This window comes from Halichoerus grypus, chromosome 12 (genome assembly GCF_964656455.1).
Source record: "Halichoerus grypus chromosome 12, mHalGry1.hap1.1, whole genome shotgun sequence".
Lineage (NCBI taxonomy): Eukaryota > Metazoa > Chordata > Mammalia > Carnivora > Phocidae > Halichoerus > Halichoerus grypus.
In genome coordinates, this window is record NC_135723.1 from 85,015,854 (window position 1) to 85,032,789 (window position 16,936).

Genomic DNA, 16,936 nt, shown 5'->3' on the forward strand with positions numbered 1-16,936 from the left:
CTCTAAAAAGGTGAATTTCATGGTACGGGAATTATATCTCAATAAAGAAAATCTAATACACCCCCTGATTAGTAAAAATTTTTAAATTTGACATCAAGTCTTGGCCTCAGGGGATCTCAGCCTACTGGCTGGATAGAATCACTTCGAAAAATAGTCTAACAATGATCTACCAATTCCATTCCTGGAGACCTATCTATAGAAATAAATGCTTACATATAAAGAGAGAAAGCTATGGTAATAAGGTAGTGTGGTATAAGCCCAGGAATGTTGTTTGTAGCTGTTTCATTAGTAAGTGCTCAAAACAGAAAACAACCCAAATGCCCATTAATAGAAGAATGAATATAAATGAACCTGGAAGGATTCAATCAAGGAAATATACAATTAAAATGAACTAGAGCTTCAGCAAAAACAAGGGTGAATTTTACACTGAAATACTGAGTGAAAAAAAAAAAAAGATACAAAACATAGCATGATTCTAATGACATAATGTTCAAAACAAGACAAAACTAAACCTTACTGTTTATGGATGCATACACAGGGGGTAAAAATCTAAAGAAAAGCAAAGAAATTACTACCATAAAAATCAGAATAGTGACTTCTCCTGGGGGTAGGTATGACCAAGAGGATACATAAAGCATTTCTAGGATACCAGAAATGTACTACCTAGCATATGGGCATTATATGGGTATTCCACAGCAATTAGATATAATGTACATACAACTTTAAGTCTTATACATTTCCCTTATATGTATACTATGTTTTTTAACTTAAAAATTTTAAAGAATATTGCATATTCTCTCTTGGATCTAGGGTTCTAAATGAGGTAAATTTTGTTATCAGTGATACACAGACTGACTACAGTCTTCTACTTTTATAAATGATTTGTCTGTTTCTGCGACATGAGGGGTTATAGTCTTCCAAACCCTTTATTTTCTTATATTTAAGATTTTACTGTACATATTTTGAAGCAATGTTATTAAGTATAGTTAATACTTAACCGTCCTTGAGCAGTGCAGGGATGAGGGGCACCAAACCACTAAGCAGTCAAAAATTCATGTATTTGACTCAAACTTAACTACAGGTAGCCTACTATTAACTAGAAGCCTTACCCACATCATAAATAGTTGATTCACACATACTTTGTATGTCATACGCATTGTATATTGTATTCTTACAATAAAGCAAGCCAGAGAAAAGAAAATGTTAAGAAAATGAGAAGGAAAATACACTTATGATACTGTACTATATTTATCCATGTTTAAGTGGACCGCACAGTTCAAACCTGTGTTGCTCAAGGGTCAACTGCTTGTACAAGTTCATTCCCATGATATCATTTAGACTATTACTTTTGTCAAAATACAAAATCCCACTTTGTCATTTTTAATGTTCTAAATCCTGATTCCTTGTGTTCTGACTCGTATTACTATTACTAAGCAGCAATTATTATATATAGTGTTAGTGTCTATAGAACATGTATTTTTGATTTTTTTTTTTTTTAAGATTTTTATTTATTTGACAGAGAGAGACACAGCGAGAGAGGGAACACAAGCAGGGGGAGTGGGAGAGGGAGAAGCAGGCTTCCCGCAGAGCAGGGAGCCCGATGTAGGGCTCAATCCCAGGACCCTGAGATCATGACCTGAGCTGAAGGCAGACGCTTAACGACCGACCCACCCAGGCGCCCCTATTTTTGATACATTTTAAACTTTTCCTTGTCACTCTGTTTAGAAGTGTCTTTTATAAAAGGCTATATAATAGATCTCTTATTTTGTTTACCCAACCTGATACTTTTAAAGATTTGAGAGAGCACGTGGTGGGGAGGGGGAGGGAGCAGCAGATTCCCAGCTGAGCAGGGAGCCCGACATGGGGCTCAATCCCAGGGCTGAGATCATGACCTGAGCTGAAGTCAGACACTTAACCGACTGAGCCACCCAGGTGCCCCCTGACCTGACACTTTTAATAAGTAATCCTTTAATAATGTAAGTAAATCCACTTACATTTACTATAATAGAAATATTTTTGCTTGCAACCTCTATGATGGTCCCCCCAAATCTGCACTTTTGAAAATCCACATTGCCGTGTAGTCCCCTCCCACATACTAGGCTTGGGCTCTGTAACCAAGGGAATCCATCAGCGGTGACAGCAGGTCACCGTCGAGATTAGTTAGGTTATAAAGCATTGCAGCTTTCCATGTGAGCCTCTCGCCTTCAGCTCGCTTACTTTGGGAAAAGCCACTGCCATGCTGTGAGGACATTCAAGCAGCCTACAGAGAGGCTGCCAAAGAAAGAAACTGAAGCACCTGGCCAACAGCCAGGGAGAAACTGAGGCTTGTCAACAGCTTCACGAGGGAAATTGGAAGTGGATCCTCCAGATCTAGATGAGTGCAGCTCTGGCTGACAGCTTGATTGCAACTTCATGAAGGACCCTGGACCAAAACCAAAAGCTAAGCCACTTCCTGATTCATGACCACAGAAACTATGAGATGATGTCGGTGATAAGCTGCTAAGTTTGGTGCTAATTTGTCACACGGCAAGAGATAACTAATACATTTACACTGAATTCCGCCTGTAGTAAAACTACAGGTTAAGTATCTTTGTTTTCATATAATCTTTAGAATTTTCTCTTTATCCTTGTTAAAAAAAAAAAAAAATCAGTGTTAAAGTGTGCTTGCTTATCTTCACACAGCATTCTACTTAGCATTTTGCTGCACGTGCGTGCTTGTGTTTACTCTAAGGATCCTATCTTTCTACAGGTCTGAGAACTGATCAGCCACTTAAAGAGTTAACTTTGTATTAAATTATATAAAAATACAGAAAGTACATGAAATGTCTGTGTCCCCCTCACTCCCCCGAATTCATAGTCAAGCCCTAACCTACAGTGTGACTCTATTTAGAGATGGGGCCTCTAAGGAAGTAATTTAAGGTTAAATGAAGTTATACGGGTAGAGTCCTGATCTGATAGAGCACTCGCTCTTGCCCCCCTTCATGTGTGTGTGTGTGTGTGTATGTGTGTGTGTGTGTGTGTGTGTACACACACACAAATGCACCAAAGGAAGATCATGTGAGCGCATGGGGCTAAGATAGCACTCTGCAACCCAAAGGAAAGTTCTCACCAGGCACCACTCTAATCTTGGATTTCCTGGCTTCCAGAACTGTGAGCAAATACATTTCTGCTGTTTAAGCCACCTAGTCTGTGGTATTTTGTTATGGCGGCCGTAGCATACTAATACAGTAGCCGAACTTAGAGATGCCCCCAGTGATTCTTGGTTTCTGGTATCCATTCCCTTTTCTAGTCCCCAGCCACACTGAATAGAGTTGATCTTTTTATCCAACAGAATATTGCAGAAATGCTGAAATGTGGTTTCAAAGACTAGGTCATAAAAATGATTGTGACTTCCACAATGTTATGAGGACACTGAACAGCCCTATGGAGAAGTCTACATGGCAAGGAACTCAGGTGTCCTGCCAACAGCTTGCACCAAGGCACCGGTCATGTGAGTGAGTGACCTGGAAGCAGATTCTCCAGCCTCCCTCAAGCCTTCCAATGACTGCAACCCCGCCCGACATCTTGATTACAACCTCATGAAAGATCTCAAGCAGGAACCAGCTAAGAACACTCCCAACCCCTGACCTACAGAAACCATGTGGGGCAAAATAAGTAGTTGTCCTTTTAATCTGGTTAGGTTCTTCAGTAATTCCTTATACAGCAGGAGATAACTAAGTCCTAAGTGCATTATTACAAAGCTACAATGACAAAGAAGATGAATACTTCAAGCACTACAGGAGCCCCTAATGCCACCTCCCAGGCACAACTGTGCTTCTGCCCTAAAGATAAATACAAACTTTTAATGCTGTACATCAGTTGTGCCTGTCAAGTCTCAAATTAACTCAAACAGAACCATATAGAACGGATCTGTGTGACTTAGGGAGATTTACCCATGTGGTTGTATTTAACAGTACTTTGTTCACGTCTATTGTTTTGTACACTATTGACTGTATGAATATACCACAATTTATTTTTTGTTTCCGTAGTGTAGTGGTTATCACGTTCGCCTGACACAATTTATTTTTTGATTCTAACGTGTCGGACACGTGGACTCCTTCCCATTTGGACTGAACAGCAGTCCTAGACGTATCCTTGGTTCGTCTTTTGACACACAAATGTATGTATTTCTGTTTGGTATTTAAAAGAAGCCAACTGAGATTCTGCTTGGGGGTGCACTGAATCCACAGATCAAAATAAGATGTGACATCTTTATGGTATTGAATATTCCAATCTAAGAACAGGATATATCCCTGCATTTATTCAGGTTATACTTCAATAACATTTTATAATTTTTGTAGAGATGTACACAGTTTGGGGGAGATTTATTCCTAAGGATTTGATTTCAATACAAATGGTGCCATCTTTTCACAATTTTACTTTACTTATTTTTTAATGGCGAACCTTTTTTTTTTTTTAAGATTTTCTTTATTTATTTGACAGAGAAAGAGAGAGAGAGAAGCAGGCTCCCCAGTGAGCAGAGAGCTGGATCCCAGGACCCTGGGATCATGACCTGAGCTGAAGGCAGATGCTCAACCGACTGAGCCACCCAGGTGCCCCTCAAAATTTTATTTTCCTGATTGGTTGCTGGAATATAGAAATAATATCAATTTTGGATACTTAACTATCCAGTAACCTTGATAAATTCACATATCAATTCTGATAGATAATGCATATTTTACATTCTCTATATACAATCATGTTGTCAGCAAAGACTGTTTTATGTCCTCTTTTCAATCCTTAGATATTTTTTTTTACTTATTGCATCAAGTATGACTTCCAGTAAAATGTTGCTTAAATGGGCGCCTGGGTGGCTCAGTCGTTGAGCATCTGCCTTTGGCTCAGGTCATGATCCCAGGGTCCTGGGATCCAGCCCCACATCAGACTCCCTGCTCAGCGAGAAGCCTGCTTCTCCCTCTCCCACTCCCCCTGCTTGTGTTCCCCCTCTTGCTGTGTCTCTCCCTGTCAAATAAATAAAATGTTAAAAAAAAAAACAAAAAAAAACCTGTTGCTTAAAAATATATATATATATAGTTAGCAGGCATCCCTGTTTCATTTATAATCTCAAGGGGAAATCCTTAATAGTCCACCAATAAGTATAAAGTCTACTGGAGATTTTTTTGGTACCCTTATCAGAATAATGATGTTCCCTTCTATTCTTTGCTTTGAAAAGAGATTTCTAATCACAAATTGTCACTGAATTTTATCAAGTGCTTTTTTTGCATCCATTACAATATTGAGATTATTCTCCTTTATTCTTTAAATGAGGAATGTTATGTTGGTTTTTGATTGTTAAATGAATCTTGCACTGCTAGAATAAATGCATATTCGGAAATCTGTTCATTATTTCTTCGTATAGCTTTTTTGCTCCAGTCTCTCACATCTCCCTCAGGAATTCCAATTACATATCAAGTGGTACACCAGTTGATATTATCCCCACAGTTCTCTGAAGCTGTTTGTTCTTCTTTAATCTGTTTTCTGTGTTCTTCAAATTATTTACTTTCTATTGCTCTGTCTTAAAATTCACTAACTCCTTCACTCTTTTGTTAGCCATCTCTAGTCAGGTGCTAAGTCTATCCAGTAAATTATCCATTTCAGTTCCCTTCTGTGTGGCAGGCAGAACGGCCCCCAGATGGCCAGGCTTCTTCCATGGAACCTGTGAATATGTTACCTTACATGACACAGACCAACTGGCTGACAGCCATGAAGGAAATAGAGACCTACCAAACTTTAGCCACAAAGAAATGAATTTGGCCAACAACCTAAACAAGATTAAAAGTGAATTCTTCCCCCGACGTCTCCAGTAAGCATCAGCATCCTGCTAACATTGTGACTTTGGCCCACAAGACTTATGTCCAACCTACAGAACCACGAGATCATAAACGAATGTTGGAATAGCCAGTACATTTGTGATCATCTGTTATGGTAACAATAAAAAACCAATACAAATTTGGCTACCTGACAGTAAGGTGCTACTGTGACAAGAACCTGAAACCGTGGGACTGTCTCTGGGAGCAAGCAAGGGGCAGAAGCTGGTAGAATTTGGGGCAGCATGATGAAAAACGCCTGAATTGCCTTAAACGGAGTGCTATTAGAAATCTGGTCTTTAAGAACACTGCCTATGAGGGTTCACAGACCACTTGTAGAAATCTGTCTTGGACTCCATCCTAAAACAGCAGAATGCCCATTCTTTTCAAGTGTACATGGAACATTCTCCAGAATAGATAACATATTGGGCCACAAAACAAGTCTCAACAAATTCAGAAAGATCGAAGTCATTCCATGCATCTTTTCTGACCACAATGCTATGTAACTAGAAATCAACCACAAGAAAATATCTGGAATAAGCATAAATACATGGAAGTTAAATAACATGCTACTAAACAATGAATGGGTCAATCAAAAAAAAAAAAATCAAAGAGGAAATAAAATACGTGGAGACAAATGAAAATGAAAACGTAACAGTCCAAAATCTCTGGGATGCAGCAAAAGAAGTTCTAAGAGGGACGTTTACAGCAATACAGGCCTACCTCAAGAAGAAAAATCTCAAATAAACAACCTAAACTTATACCTAAAGGAGCCAGAAAAAGAAAAACAAAATCCAAAACCAGTAGAAGGAAGGAAATAAAGTTTAGAGCAGAAATAAATGATACAGAAACTAAAATATAGAACAGATCAATGAAACCAGAGCTGGTTCTTTGAAAAGATCAACAAAATTGGTAAACCCTTAGCCAGACTCATCAAAAGAGAGGACTAAAAAAAAAAAAAAAAAAAAAATCAGAAATGAAAGAGGAAAGAGTAACCGACACCTCAGAAATACAAAGGATTGCAAGAGATTATGAAAAACTATATGCCAACAAATTGGACAATCTAGAAGAAATGGATGAATTTCTAGAAACATAGCCTTCCAAAACTGAATCAAGAAGAAATAGAAAACTTAAACAGATTACCAGTAATGAAATTGAATCCATAATAAAAAAAACTCCCAACAAACAAAAGTCCAGGACCAGATGGCTTCACATCTACCAAACATTTAAAGATGTTTAAAACTATTAAAATATTCCAAAACTATTTCAAAAAATAGAAGAGGAAGGAAAACTATGAGGCCTGTATTGCCCCCATATCAAAACCAGATAAAGGCACTACAAAAAATGTACTACTATCTGTGATGAACACAGATACAAAAATCCTCACCAAAATATTAGCAAATCAGGGCACCTAGTGACTGCATGCACTCTCTCTCTAAAATAAATGAATAAATCTTTAAAAAAATATATTAGCAAATCGAATCCAACAATCCATTAAAAAAAAAATCATTCACCACAATCAAGTGGGATTTATTCCCAGGATGTAAGGGTGGTTAAATATTTGCAAATCAATCAAGGTGATATATCTCATCTATAATAAAAAGGATAAAAACCATATGATCACTTCAATAGATGCAGAAAAAACATCCAACAAAGTGCAACATTCATTCATGAAAAAAACCCTCAACAAAGTAGGCTTAGAGGGAATATACATCAACATAATGAAGGCCATATATGAAAAACCCACAGCTAACAAACTCAATGGTGAAAAACTGAAAGCTTTTCCCCTAAGATCAGGAACAAGACAAGGATGTCCCTCTCACCACTTTTATTCAACATAGTACTGGAAGTCCTAGCCACAGTAATCAGATGAGAAAAAGGAATAAAAGGAATCCAAGTTAGTAAGGAAGAAGTAAAACTTTCACTATTTGCATATACTATATATAGAAAACCCTAAAGACTCCACCAAAAAGCTACTAGAACTGATAAATTCAGTAAGGTCGCAATGTGAAAAAATTCCATGTACAGAAATCCACTGCATTTCTATACACTAATAATAAACAGAAAGGAATTAAAGCAATCCCTTTAAAACTGCACCAAAAAATAATAAAATATCTAGGAATAAACTTAACCAAGGAGGTGAAAAACCTGTACTCTGAAAATTATAAAACACTGATGAAAGAAATTAAAGACAACACAAATGGAAAGATATCCCATGCTCATGGATTGGAAGAACAAATATTGTTAGAATGTCCATACTACTCAAAGCAATCTACAGATTTAATGCAATCCCTATCAAAATACCAACAGCATTTTTTACACAACTAGAACAAACAATCCTAAAATTTGTATGGAACCACAAAAGACCCCGAAACAAAACAATGCTGGAGGTATCACAATTCCAGATTTCAAGTTATACTACAAAGCTGTAGCAATCTAAGCAGTATGGTAGTACACAAAAACAGATACATAGATTCATGGAACAGGATAGAAAGCCCAGAAATAAACCCACAAATATAAGGTCAACTAATCTTCAACAAAAGAGGCAAGAATATGCAATGGGAAAAAGACAGTCTCTTCAACAAATGGTGTTGGGAAAACTGGACAGCTACATGCAGAAGAATGAAACTGGACCAGTTTCTTTCACTATACACAAAAATAAGCTCAAAATGGATTAAGGACCTAAATGAGACCTGAAAGCATAAAAAAACCTAGAAGAGAGCACAAACAGTAATTTCTCTGACACTGACTGTAACAACATCTTTCTAGATGTCTCCTAAAGCAAGGGAAACAAAAGCAAAAATAAACTATAGGGATTATCATCAGAATGAAAGGCTTCTGCGCAACAAAGGAAACAATCAACAAAACTAAAAGACAACCTACTAAATGGGAGAGGTTATTTGCAAATGACATATCTGATTAAGGGTTAGCATCCAAAATATATAAAGAACTTCTAAAACTCAACACTCAGAAAACAAATAATCCAATTAAAAATGGGCAGAAGACATGAACAGACATTTCTCCAAAGACATACTAATGGTCAATAGACACATGAAAAGATACTCAACACCACTCATCACCAGGGAAATGCAACCTAAAACCACAAAGAGATACCACCTCACACCTGTCAGAATGGCTAAAATCAAAAAAACATGAGAAACAACAAGTGTTGGTGAGGATGTGGAGAAAAAGGTACACTCATGCACTGTTGGTGGGAATGCAAACTGGTGCAGCCACTACGGAAGACAATATGGAGTTTATGGTTTCTCAGAAAGTTAAAAATAGAAATACCCCATGATCCAGTAATCACACTACTGGGTATTTACCCAAAGAATACAGAAACACTAATTCAAAAGGATACATGCACCCCTATGTTTATTGCAGCATTATTTACAATAACCAAATTATGGAAGCAGCCCAAATGTTTATCGATAGATCAATGGATAAAGAAGACAGGGTGTGTGTGTGTGTATATATATATATATATATATATATATATGAATATTATTCGGCTGTAAGGAAGAATGCAATCTTTCTATTTGCAACAACATGGATGGAGCTCAAGAGTATAATGCTAAGTGAAATAAGTCAGAGAAAAATATATGATTTCACTTATATGTGGAATTTAAGAAACGAAACAAATGATCAAAGGAAAGAGAGGAAAGGAAACAGACTCTTAACTATAGAGAACAAATTGATGGTTACCGGGGGGTGTGGGGGGTGGGGGATGGGGGATGGGGTAATAGGTGATGGGGACTAAGGAGTGCACTTGTTCTGATAAGGACTGGGTGATGTATGGAATTCTTGAATCACTATATTGTACACCCAACACTAGAACACTGTATGCTCATTATGCTGGAATTAATAAAGGAAGGAAGGAAGGGAAGGAGGGAGGGGAGGGGAGGGGGGAAATCCAGTCTTGGAGGATCCTGTAAGAGCACAGAAGGAAGAAGTTATTGTAAACTGGAGTAAAGTGGATACTTGTTATAGGTTAGTGGACAGATTAGCGAAATTGTGTCCTGCAGTTTTGTGGAAACCATAACCTGTAGATGATGAACCTGACTCTTTACTTGAGGGAATTTCCAAGGAAAGTGTTGAAGGTGTGACCTGGTTTCATCTTGCTGCTTATAGTAAAATGTGAGATGACAAATTCCACCAGTGGACAGCTGCTTCAGCCTGTGCCCATGAGTTCCCACCTGCCTGTGATATCCTCCCTTCCCAACAGCCTGCCCTAAGGATCTTGGACTTGCTTAGCAAGCTCCCAAACTGCAAATGCCAGTTCCTTGTAATAAATCTCTTTATATATTTATCTGCTATGGGTTCTGCTTTTCTGGTTGAATTCTGACTAACAAGGAATTTAAAGCTCTGGAATTTCTTTTTAGTTCCTTCTTATAGTTTTCATTTCCCCTGCTCATTCGTTATAACTATTTCCCATTAAAACTCTTGAAAGCATCTTTTATAAACCTGTTAAGAGTTTTTGTCTGCTAATTCCAATGTCCAGGTCATATCAGAGTCAGTGTCTGTTGACTGCTTTTTCTCTTAACCACTGGTCACATTTTCCAAACTCTTTGCACTTCTATCAGTTTCTTACTGTATATAAACATCGTGAATGACAGGATGCAAAGACTCTAGAAATTTGATGTTTCTCTAGCAGGCAGTTAACTTGGCTGGCTCAAACTCCAAACTTCATCTCTTTGGCTGTGAGTGAGGCGCAGCTGAATCTCCCCTCAGTTCTTTCAGTTCACAGCTACTGTTAGTCAGGTTTCCTAGAGTTTTCCCCTCTACACGTACAGATCCATGGTCAACCACGGAGTTTTGCAGAGTCTGAAATTGATTTGGGAGCTTACCCCAATTGTGGTTCCCTCCTTTCCAGGATTTCCACCATAGGTTTTCATCACTCTTCCAATCTCAAACTATATTCTGACCCCTCTGTCCAGTAAATACTATGGCTTTCTGTGATCCCACATCTAGGAACTGTGGGATCTCTGGAGACTAGCCAGAAATACACAAATCTCACCTAGTATAGCCTCTGCTTCTCAGACATCAACTTCCTTCCAGTTTTTGCCTACTTTTCACCACTCACCAGTACTTTCAAATAGTGGTGGGTTTTCCCACTTTTGGGGGGAGGCAAAGTTTTGTATCGATGATATAAGTATTTGCAGTGGGCTAATGTGACCCAGCTACTCCACCATTATCAGAAGCAGGAAGCTCAACCGAATATTTTTTTAATATTCCACTTTATCTTCTCTGTTGACATTTATGCTACACCTTTTCTTTAGTGGTTACTTAAGAGATTACAATATTCATCTTTCTATTATCACAGTCTACCATCAAATAACACTACTTCATGAACAATATAAGAGCCTTACAAATGTGGAATTCTCTTTTCCTCCTTCATGCCCTTTAAATAAATAAATCATTAAATGCAGCACTTCAATATTCTTTTATAAAAACAAAAGGAACAAGCAAGATTCTTCATGTCACTTCCAGCTTTCACATTATTGCACATCTTATGATCTCTTAAGTATTTTTTGTTCAATATCAGTTTCTTATTATTGGCAATCGTAATCTATTAAATACATATACCAGAGCATACATTAAGGTTAAAAAAAAAAAGTTGCATTACTTAGAATCCCATGAATTTTCTTAATTTGGAAAACACCAAATCCATCTGTAAAATCAGCGCTACCCAAAAAAATATTCATAAAGGAAATAAACTTAGAAGTAGGTTAACCAGCAAACAGAAAATTACTTAGGTTTAGGTGAAGACACTTACCCCTCTTCGTTTTCTTTTAGTAAGCGACTGGCAATTCGGATCAGCATGCAGTAAGCAAACTGTGATTTGAGACCGGATTTAGTAAATTTATTCAACATCTTAGAAACAGCAAGGCGATCGTTCTTCTTAAGGTGATACAGGACTCCCAATGCATGGTACTAAAGGACAAGAAAAAGGATGTAACACACAGAAAGCTGAGGAGGAAGAGGACAAACTCCCAGGAAAATAAAATCATACGGCACTTTAGTAAAAAGATACCCAAGTCAAATGTATACAAATAGAATACCTTTTTCATACTGAATCAAACACAGGCAAGGCTGAGAAACCCTTATGAGTTTCACCCCCAGAAATCAAAGATTCAGACTGGACAAGCAGTATCAAAGAGGTGACATACAATCCGAAGATGGCTCTAGCAGGTTCAGCATGGCCCCACACATCCTTAGTACAAAGGCTCTTGGGTCCCAGGCTTTACCAGTGTCACAGGTCTCTGTTAGTGGCTTTAAGTCACTATAGGAGTGTAATTATCGTGGCACTTTGTGTAAAAACACAATGATCAGAGTTAAGAGAGCGAGAATGTTTCTTGAGGGAAAAATTACTACTTGATTTCCGCATAACTAAATATGCTAACATGAGAAGTTGTAAACACTGAAAGGGGATGAATAAGTATCCTCTCAAGTACACAAAATTGCCAATTAAGATTTTAATCTTGTTCCTTTTAATTAGGAATTAATGAATATCAAAAGATCTTCCCAACAAGATGGTTTTTAAGTTTCACAAAATAAAAATTACTCTTCACTGTTTGTGTAATGTCTACCATAACCAAGTTCTGAAAAGCTTAGAATTGGGACATCCTTCATCACAAATTGCTTTTCAAATAAAGGACGGAAATGCAGCATGAAGGACCTTTGGAATGAGCATCTCCAACTATCGCTGAACGTAAGAATCCTTCCTGAACATTCCTACAGCTTTTACAAAACACTCTCAGGGCTTCAGACAGTAATTCTAATCAGTGGGATATCTACTTGAGAATATGTACTAATAGGCTGCTCAATATTAGCCTTTAGCTAGTACACATCTGGGAAGTCAATACATTGCCCCTAAGATGGAAGGTTAAAGAAAGCTGGTCTCAAGACCCAATATGATTCAATGGCAGTACCTGGACCATAATGTTGTCGCTGGAAGCTGCTTCTTGGGCTTCGTTGACCCAGCGCTTAACCACATCATGGCTTATCTTCATCATGTGCTAGACACAGAGCAAAATAAGAGTAGATCATGCATGGTCACTAGAGGTTTGCAAGCATGAACTGGTTTTCTTAGAAAATCACTAACAGGGGTGCCTGGGTAGCTCAGTCGTTGGGCGTCTGCCTTCGGCTCAGGTCATGATCCCAGGGTCCTGGGATCGAGCCCCGCATCGGGCTCCCTGCTCAGCAGGAAGCCTGCTTCTCCCTCTGCCACTCCCCCTGCTTGTGTTCCCTCTCTCGCTGTCTCTCTCTCTGTCAAATACATAAATAAAATCTTTAAAAAAAAAAAAAAATAATAATAATAATAAAAAGAAAATCACTAACAGACATTTCCAAATGAAAGAGACAACTCTGTAGCTTTTAGGAATCTATTTCAAGTCTCTACTCCCAAGGCAAGTAATAAACCAGAAACTTTCTCCAAGACGTGTGTGTGGGGGCGGGGGTCGGGGGGTGCCTGAGAGACGTGGGTGAAAGGATGCAATGAGAGGGGAAGGACAGCAAAGGAAGGGCTAGTGAATAGAATGGTGCTTAAATAATGTTCACATTCTTGGTTTTACTTCCAGGAAACTCAACTGGAAGAAAAAAAAGAAACAGTACTGATATATCCCCTGCTGTAAAACTTGGCCAATTATATTCCAGACCCAGAACCTCTTGTGATTCAGATGACCTAAATCCATTCACAGAGGAACAACCAATTTTCATCAAACACAATGTGATAAAGCTGTAATGAATCCATTTTGTTTTGATAAAAAGGGGAAAGAAAAGGTACTGCTGAAACAAAGACCACTTTCTGGTAAGAAATTTAGAAGTGGGACAGGAGGCTTTGGATTGAAGGACACCACACACGCTAAGGAAAACTGAGGTAAAAAGGCAAGAGGCAGAAGTACAGCTCACAAAGATTTAAAAAATAAAAATTTTCAAAAATTGGCCAGTGTCTTCTCTGTCCACCACCTCATCCTTACCCCCATTTTCATTATGTATACAACAGAACTCTGATTACCAAAACCTTTCAACATGAAAGTTTCATGGTTTTTTTTTTTTTTACCAAGATTTAATGTACATTTATTCTTAACATGTGGGACATATAGTATAAAGATTTCATACTGAATAAATAATATTCATTAAGCCAAAAAAGGAAAGAAGGAGGAATTTACATCAAGTTTTAGCTACACTGTTTGAAATACAAATATGCAGATTTTATCACTGAAAAAAATCTCAATTGTGTTTCTTCATCAGGAACTTCAACTGAACCTAGAACTTTTTCACACCTCGATTAGAAAGAAAACAAAACAAAACAAAAACCCAGAAAAAAATAAACTGTAAGCTGACTGGCTGCTGAGACAGCAAGGACTCTTTACAGAGACCTGTACAGCATCACGCCAAGAGGGAAAATTTTTTTAACTGCCCATTTTAATGCTCCTCTGATAAAACACTCCAGGATAAAGTAACAGAGATGTATCTATACTCTGTGAAGGTTTCATTTGTGAGAGAATCGCAGTGATACTTTGTTCTTCCCCCAGACACTGGAGCGTCAGTAAGAACCAGGCAGCTACTTGCTCACTTACTAAGGAAGACACCAGTGCAGAGCTGGATACGCTGGAGACTTTATCCACGATGGCCTGCTTCATGTATCTCTCAATGGCCTGCAACATTGTTCCCTGATAACATGCATAGAGAAAACGCTGTTGAAGCAAAACAGTTTCACCCAAAATTACTGCTTCAAAATATAATTTACAAAAACCAGTCATCTATTTGTTTCTGTGCCAGTATTTAGAATGCATTAAAAGGATTATCATGTAACAGACAATCCTATCCCAGAGGGCAGGACCCAGACAACCGAGTGAAATCTTCAAAGAGGACTGTTTAAGAGTATATGGAAGGAAAAAAATGAACTGTTCAACGACGAAATCAACGGTCTCAAAGTGGAGAATCCCAGTCTGAGCAAAGGCGTAAGTAGAGGCTCAACTTACTCAGGGCTGTTATAAAAGAAATTCCTAGATGGGGATGGAGCTGTTTTGAAATTCTGAAGATGCCTCTGGATGAAGGGGATATATTTTATATGGATCCCATAGAGTCCTATAAGTCAAATGTGATCCCTGGTTTTAGATACCTAAGTATCTTAAATGTTTAATATACTACCACAGTGAGCCCTCAATATGAAATTCTCTGAAAATAAAGTTCTTTTTAAATTTAACCGGAGGAAAGCTGAGCACTGGGAAGGGGGTCGCAGATGAAGATGTGTAAACAGACCTGAGATCAATGTTCAAGTGGACAGGCTTACTGCTATAGACTGCCCTTGTCCCGTCTTAGGCGACCAATTTAATATGAAAAGCAAAAACAACCACAGCCAAACAGCTGAGCAGCAAAAAACACTGTACCATTTCTATTACTCCTCTTAGGATCCAGATTTACCATTTACTCTTACTCAGCCTTTAAAACTTGAGACGATTGTAACCATCCACATAAAATATACCCAGGCATGAATGTAGCTGAAATATTATTCAAGATGCTTGGCAATGCCCAGCCTGCCTTTCATTTTAACCTTTCCTACTCAGAGTTCCTAGAAAGGGACAGCCTAACATACTCCATAACCCCATCCCTCCAGATGTGAGGGATGGCGTCAAGTTAAACACCTGACTCAGATCTACATGGTTACAAGCCACTGGATGGCTGATGGCTAACCAGGGTCTCTCAAATATTTCAGTAAGGAGGCCTGAGCCTGCTAAGTGATGGATCATAACTGTAAATATCCGAGAAATCCTGCTGCTGAGTTCCTTAGAGCTGCCCTGTTTCTTGCTCTGGCATCTGTTGTAAGCTTTACCTCAAATTCTGAGAGATCTATTTCCTATAATAAAGTTAAAAAAAAAAAAAAAATTCAAATGGGTTTTGGTTTCCCGCAAGCAACGTTCCCTGACTACGACAAATTCCGTGAGGGCAAATATAGAGAAAATAGACTAATCTAAATAAACAAAAGGAAAAGACGACCTGAAAGAAAAAAAAGCCTGGAGGCACAAAAGCCTTTCTGGTGGTCATGTTTCTATAATACCGAAGATTCACAGAGTCAGACTAGGGAATCCTATTAAATTTACATGGCCACCTGTAGATAAACACAGTGTCCCTTTTGATGCCTCAGGAAACAAAGAGAACTTACATCAGTGATTCTGCAGAGAGCCCTGATGGCTGGGCCTCGGTACACATCTTCCTTTCCAGTCATGTCCTTAGTCAGACTAAGAAAAAAAATCAAATGAGTTACCATGAATCAATTAACATCTCTCCTGTGGAGTCCACCCCTAGCTAATTCCAATTGTCCCCATAATTATCTTAATGCAGTGATTAATTCGGCAGATATTCATTGAGTGTCTTCTGCAGATAAATATTAAAACTATCGGGTAGAAGGCTGTTCTAAATCCCAATAGAGCAGCGAGCAAAACAAAGTCTTTGCCTTCATGGAGCTAACATACTAATGAGAGGAGAGATAATATACTCTACCACATTAACAAAATATATAATTTTAGATACTGATAACTCGCATAAGAAGTAAAGACAATGGTCTAGAGAGCCACAGGCCGAAATCCCCCCAAATCCTAAAAACCCATCAGACTAGACAACTCCTTAAAAGACACGGACTACAATGATTAACTCACGAGGGCATGCTCTCTCTCAGGAACGGCTTTCTAAACAACTGTCAATGCCTTCAGACCTTTCTACTGCGTCTCAAAAAATAAGCAGAGGAGTTGGACGGAGTTACGGACTTCCATGCCCATACTTTAAAGAGGTTTTTAGCCTCTATACTCTGTTACTCACCCTTTTATCTTCCTGTCCCCCAAACAGACTATTCATCCCCTCCCCCTTTTGCCTCCCCTTCACAGGGTCCAAAACAGCCTACAACTCCACCTCGCTCCATCAGGATGCCAAGAGGAGAAAACTGTGAAGAACTGATAGTCCTTCAATTTCTTTATTTTTTTAGTTATTAAAGTATTTTCATCTGAGTACGCTTTGAAAACATTCAGAAGGGTATAAAACACGAAGTCCAAGTCTTGCCTCACCCACCCTCGCCTCTAGTGCCGCTCAAC

The 16,936-nt window shown here is 38.4% G+C and overlaps 1 protein-coding gene across 2 annotated transcripts in view; it reads right to left on the bottom strand.

Moving 5' to 3' along the window:
* The window catches only part of COPG2 (coat protein complex I subunit gamma 2), a 118,107-nt gene that overhangs the window by 69,118 nt on the left and 32,053 nt on the right, over positions 1-16,936 (bottom strand). For both annotated transcript variants that reach the window (XM_036078268.2, XM_078059567.1), the window contains exons 6-9: positions 16,015-16,090; positions 14,429-14,521; positions 12,779-12,865; positions 11,623-11,780 (exon numbers count right to left, since the gene is read on the bottom strand). In XM_036078268.2, the coding sequence (XP_035934161.1) occupies positions 11,623-11,780; positions 12,779-12,865; positions 14,429-14,521; positions 16,015-16,090 (414 nt within the window). The remainder of the gene's footprint in view (positions 1-11,622; positions 11,781-12,778; positions 12,866-14,428; positions 14,522-16,014; positions 16,091-16,936) is intronic.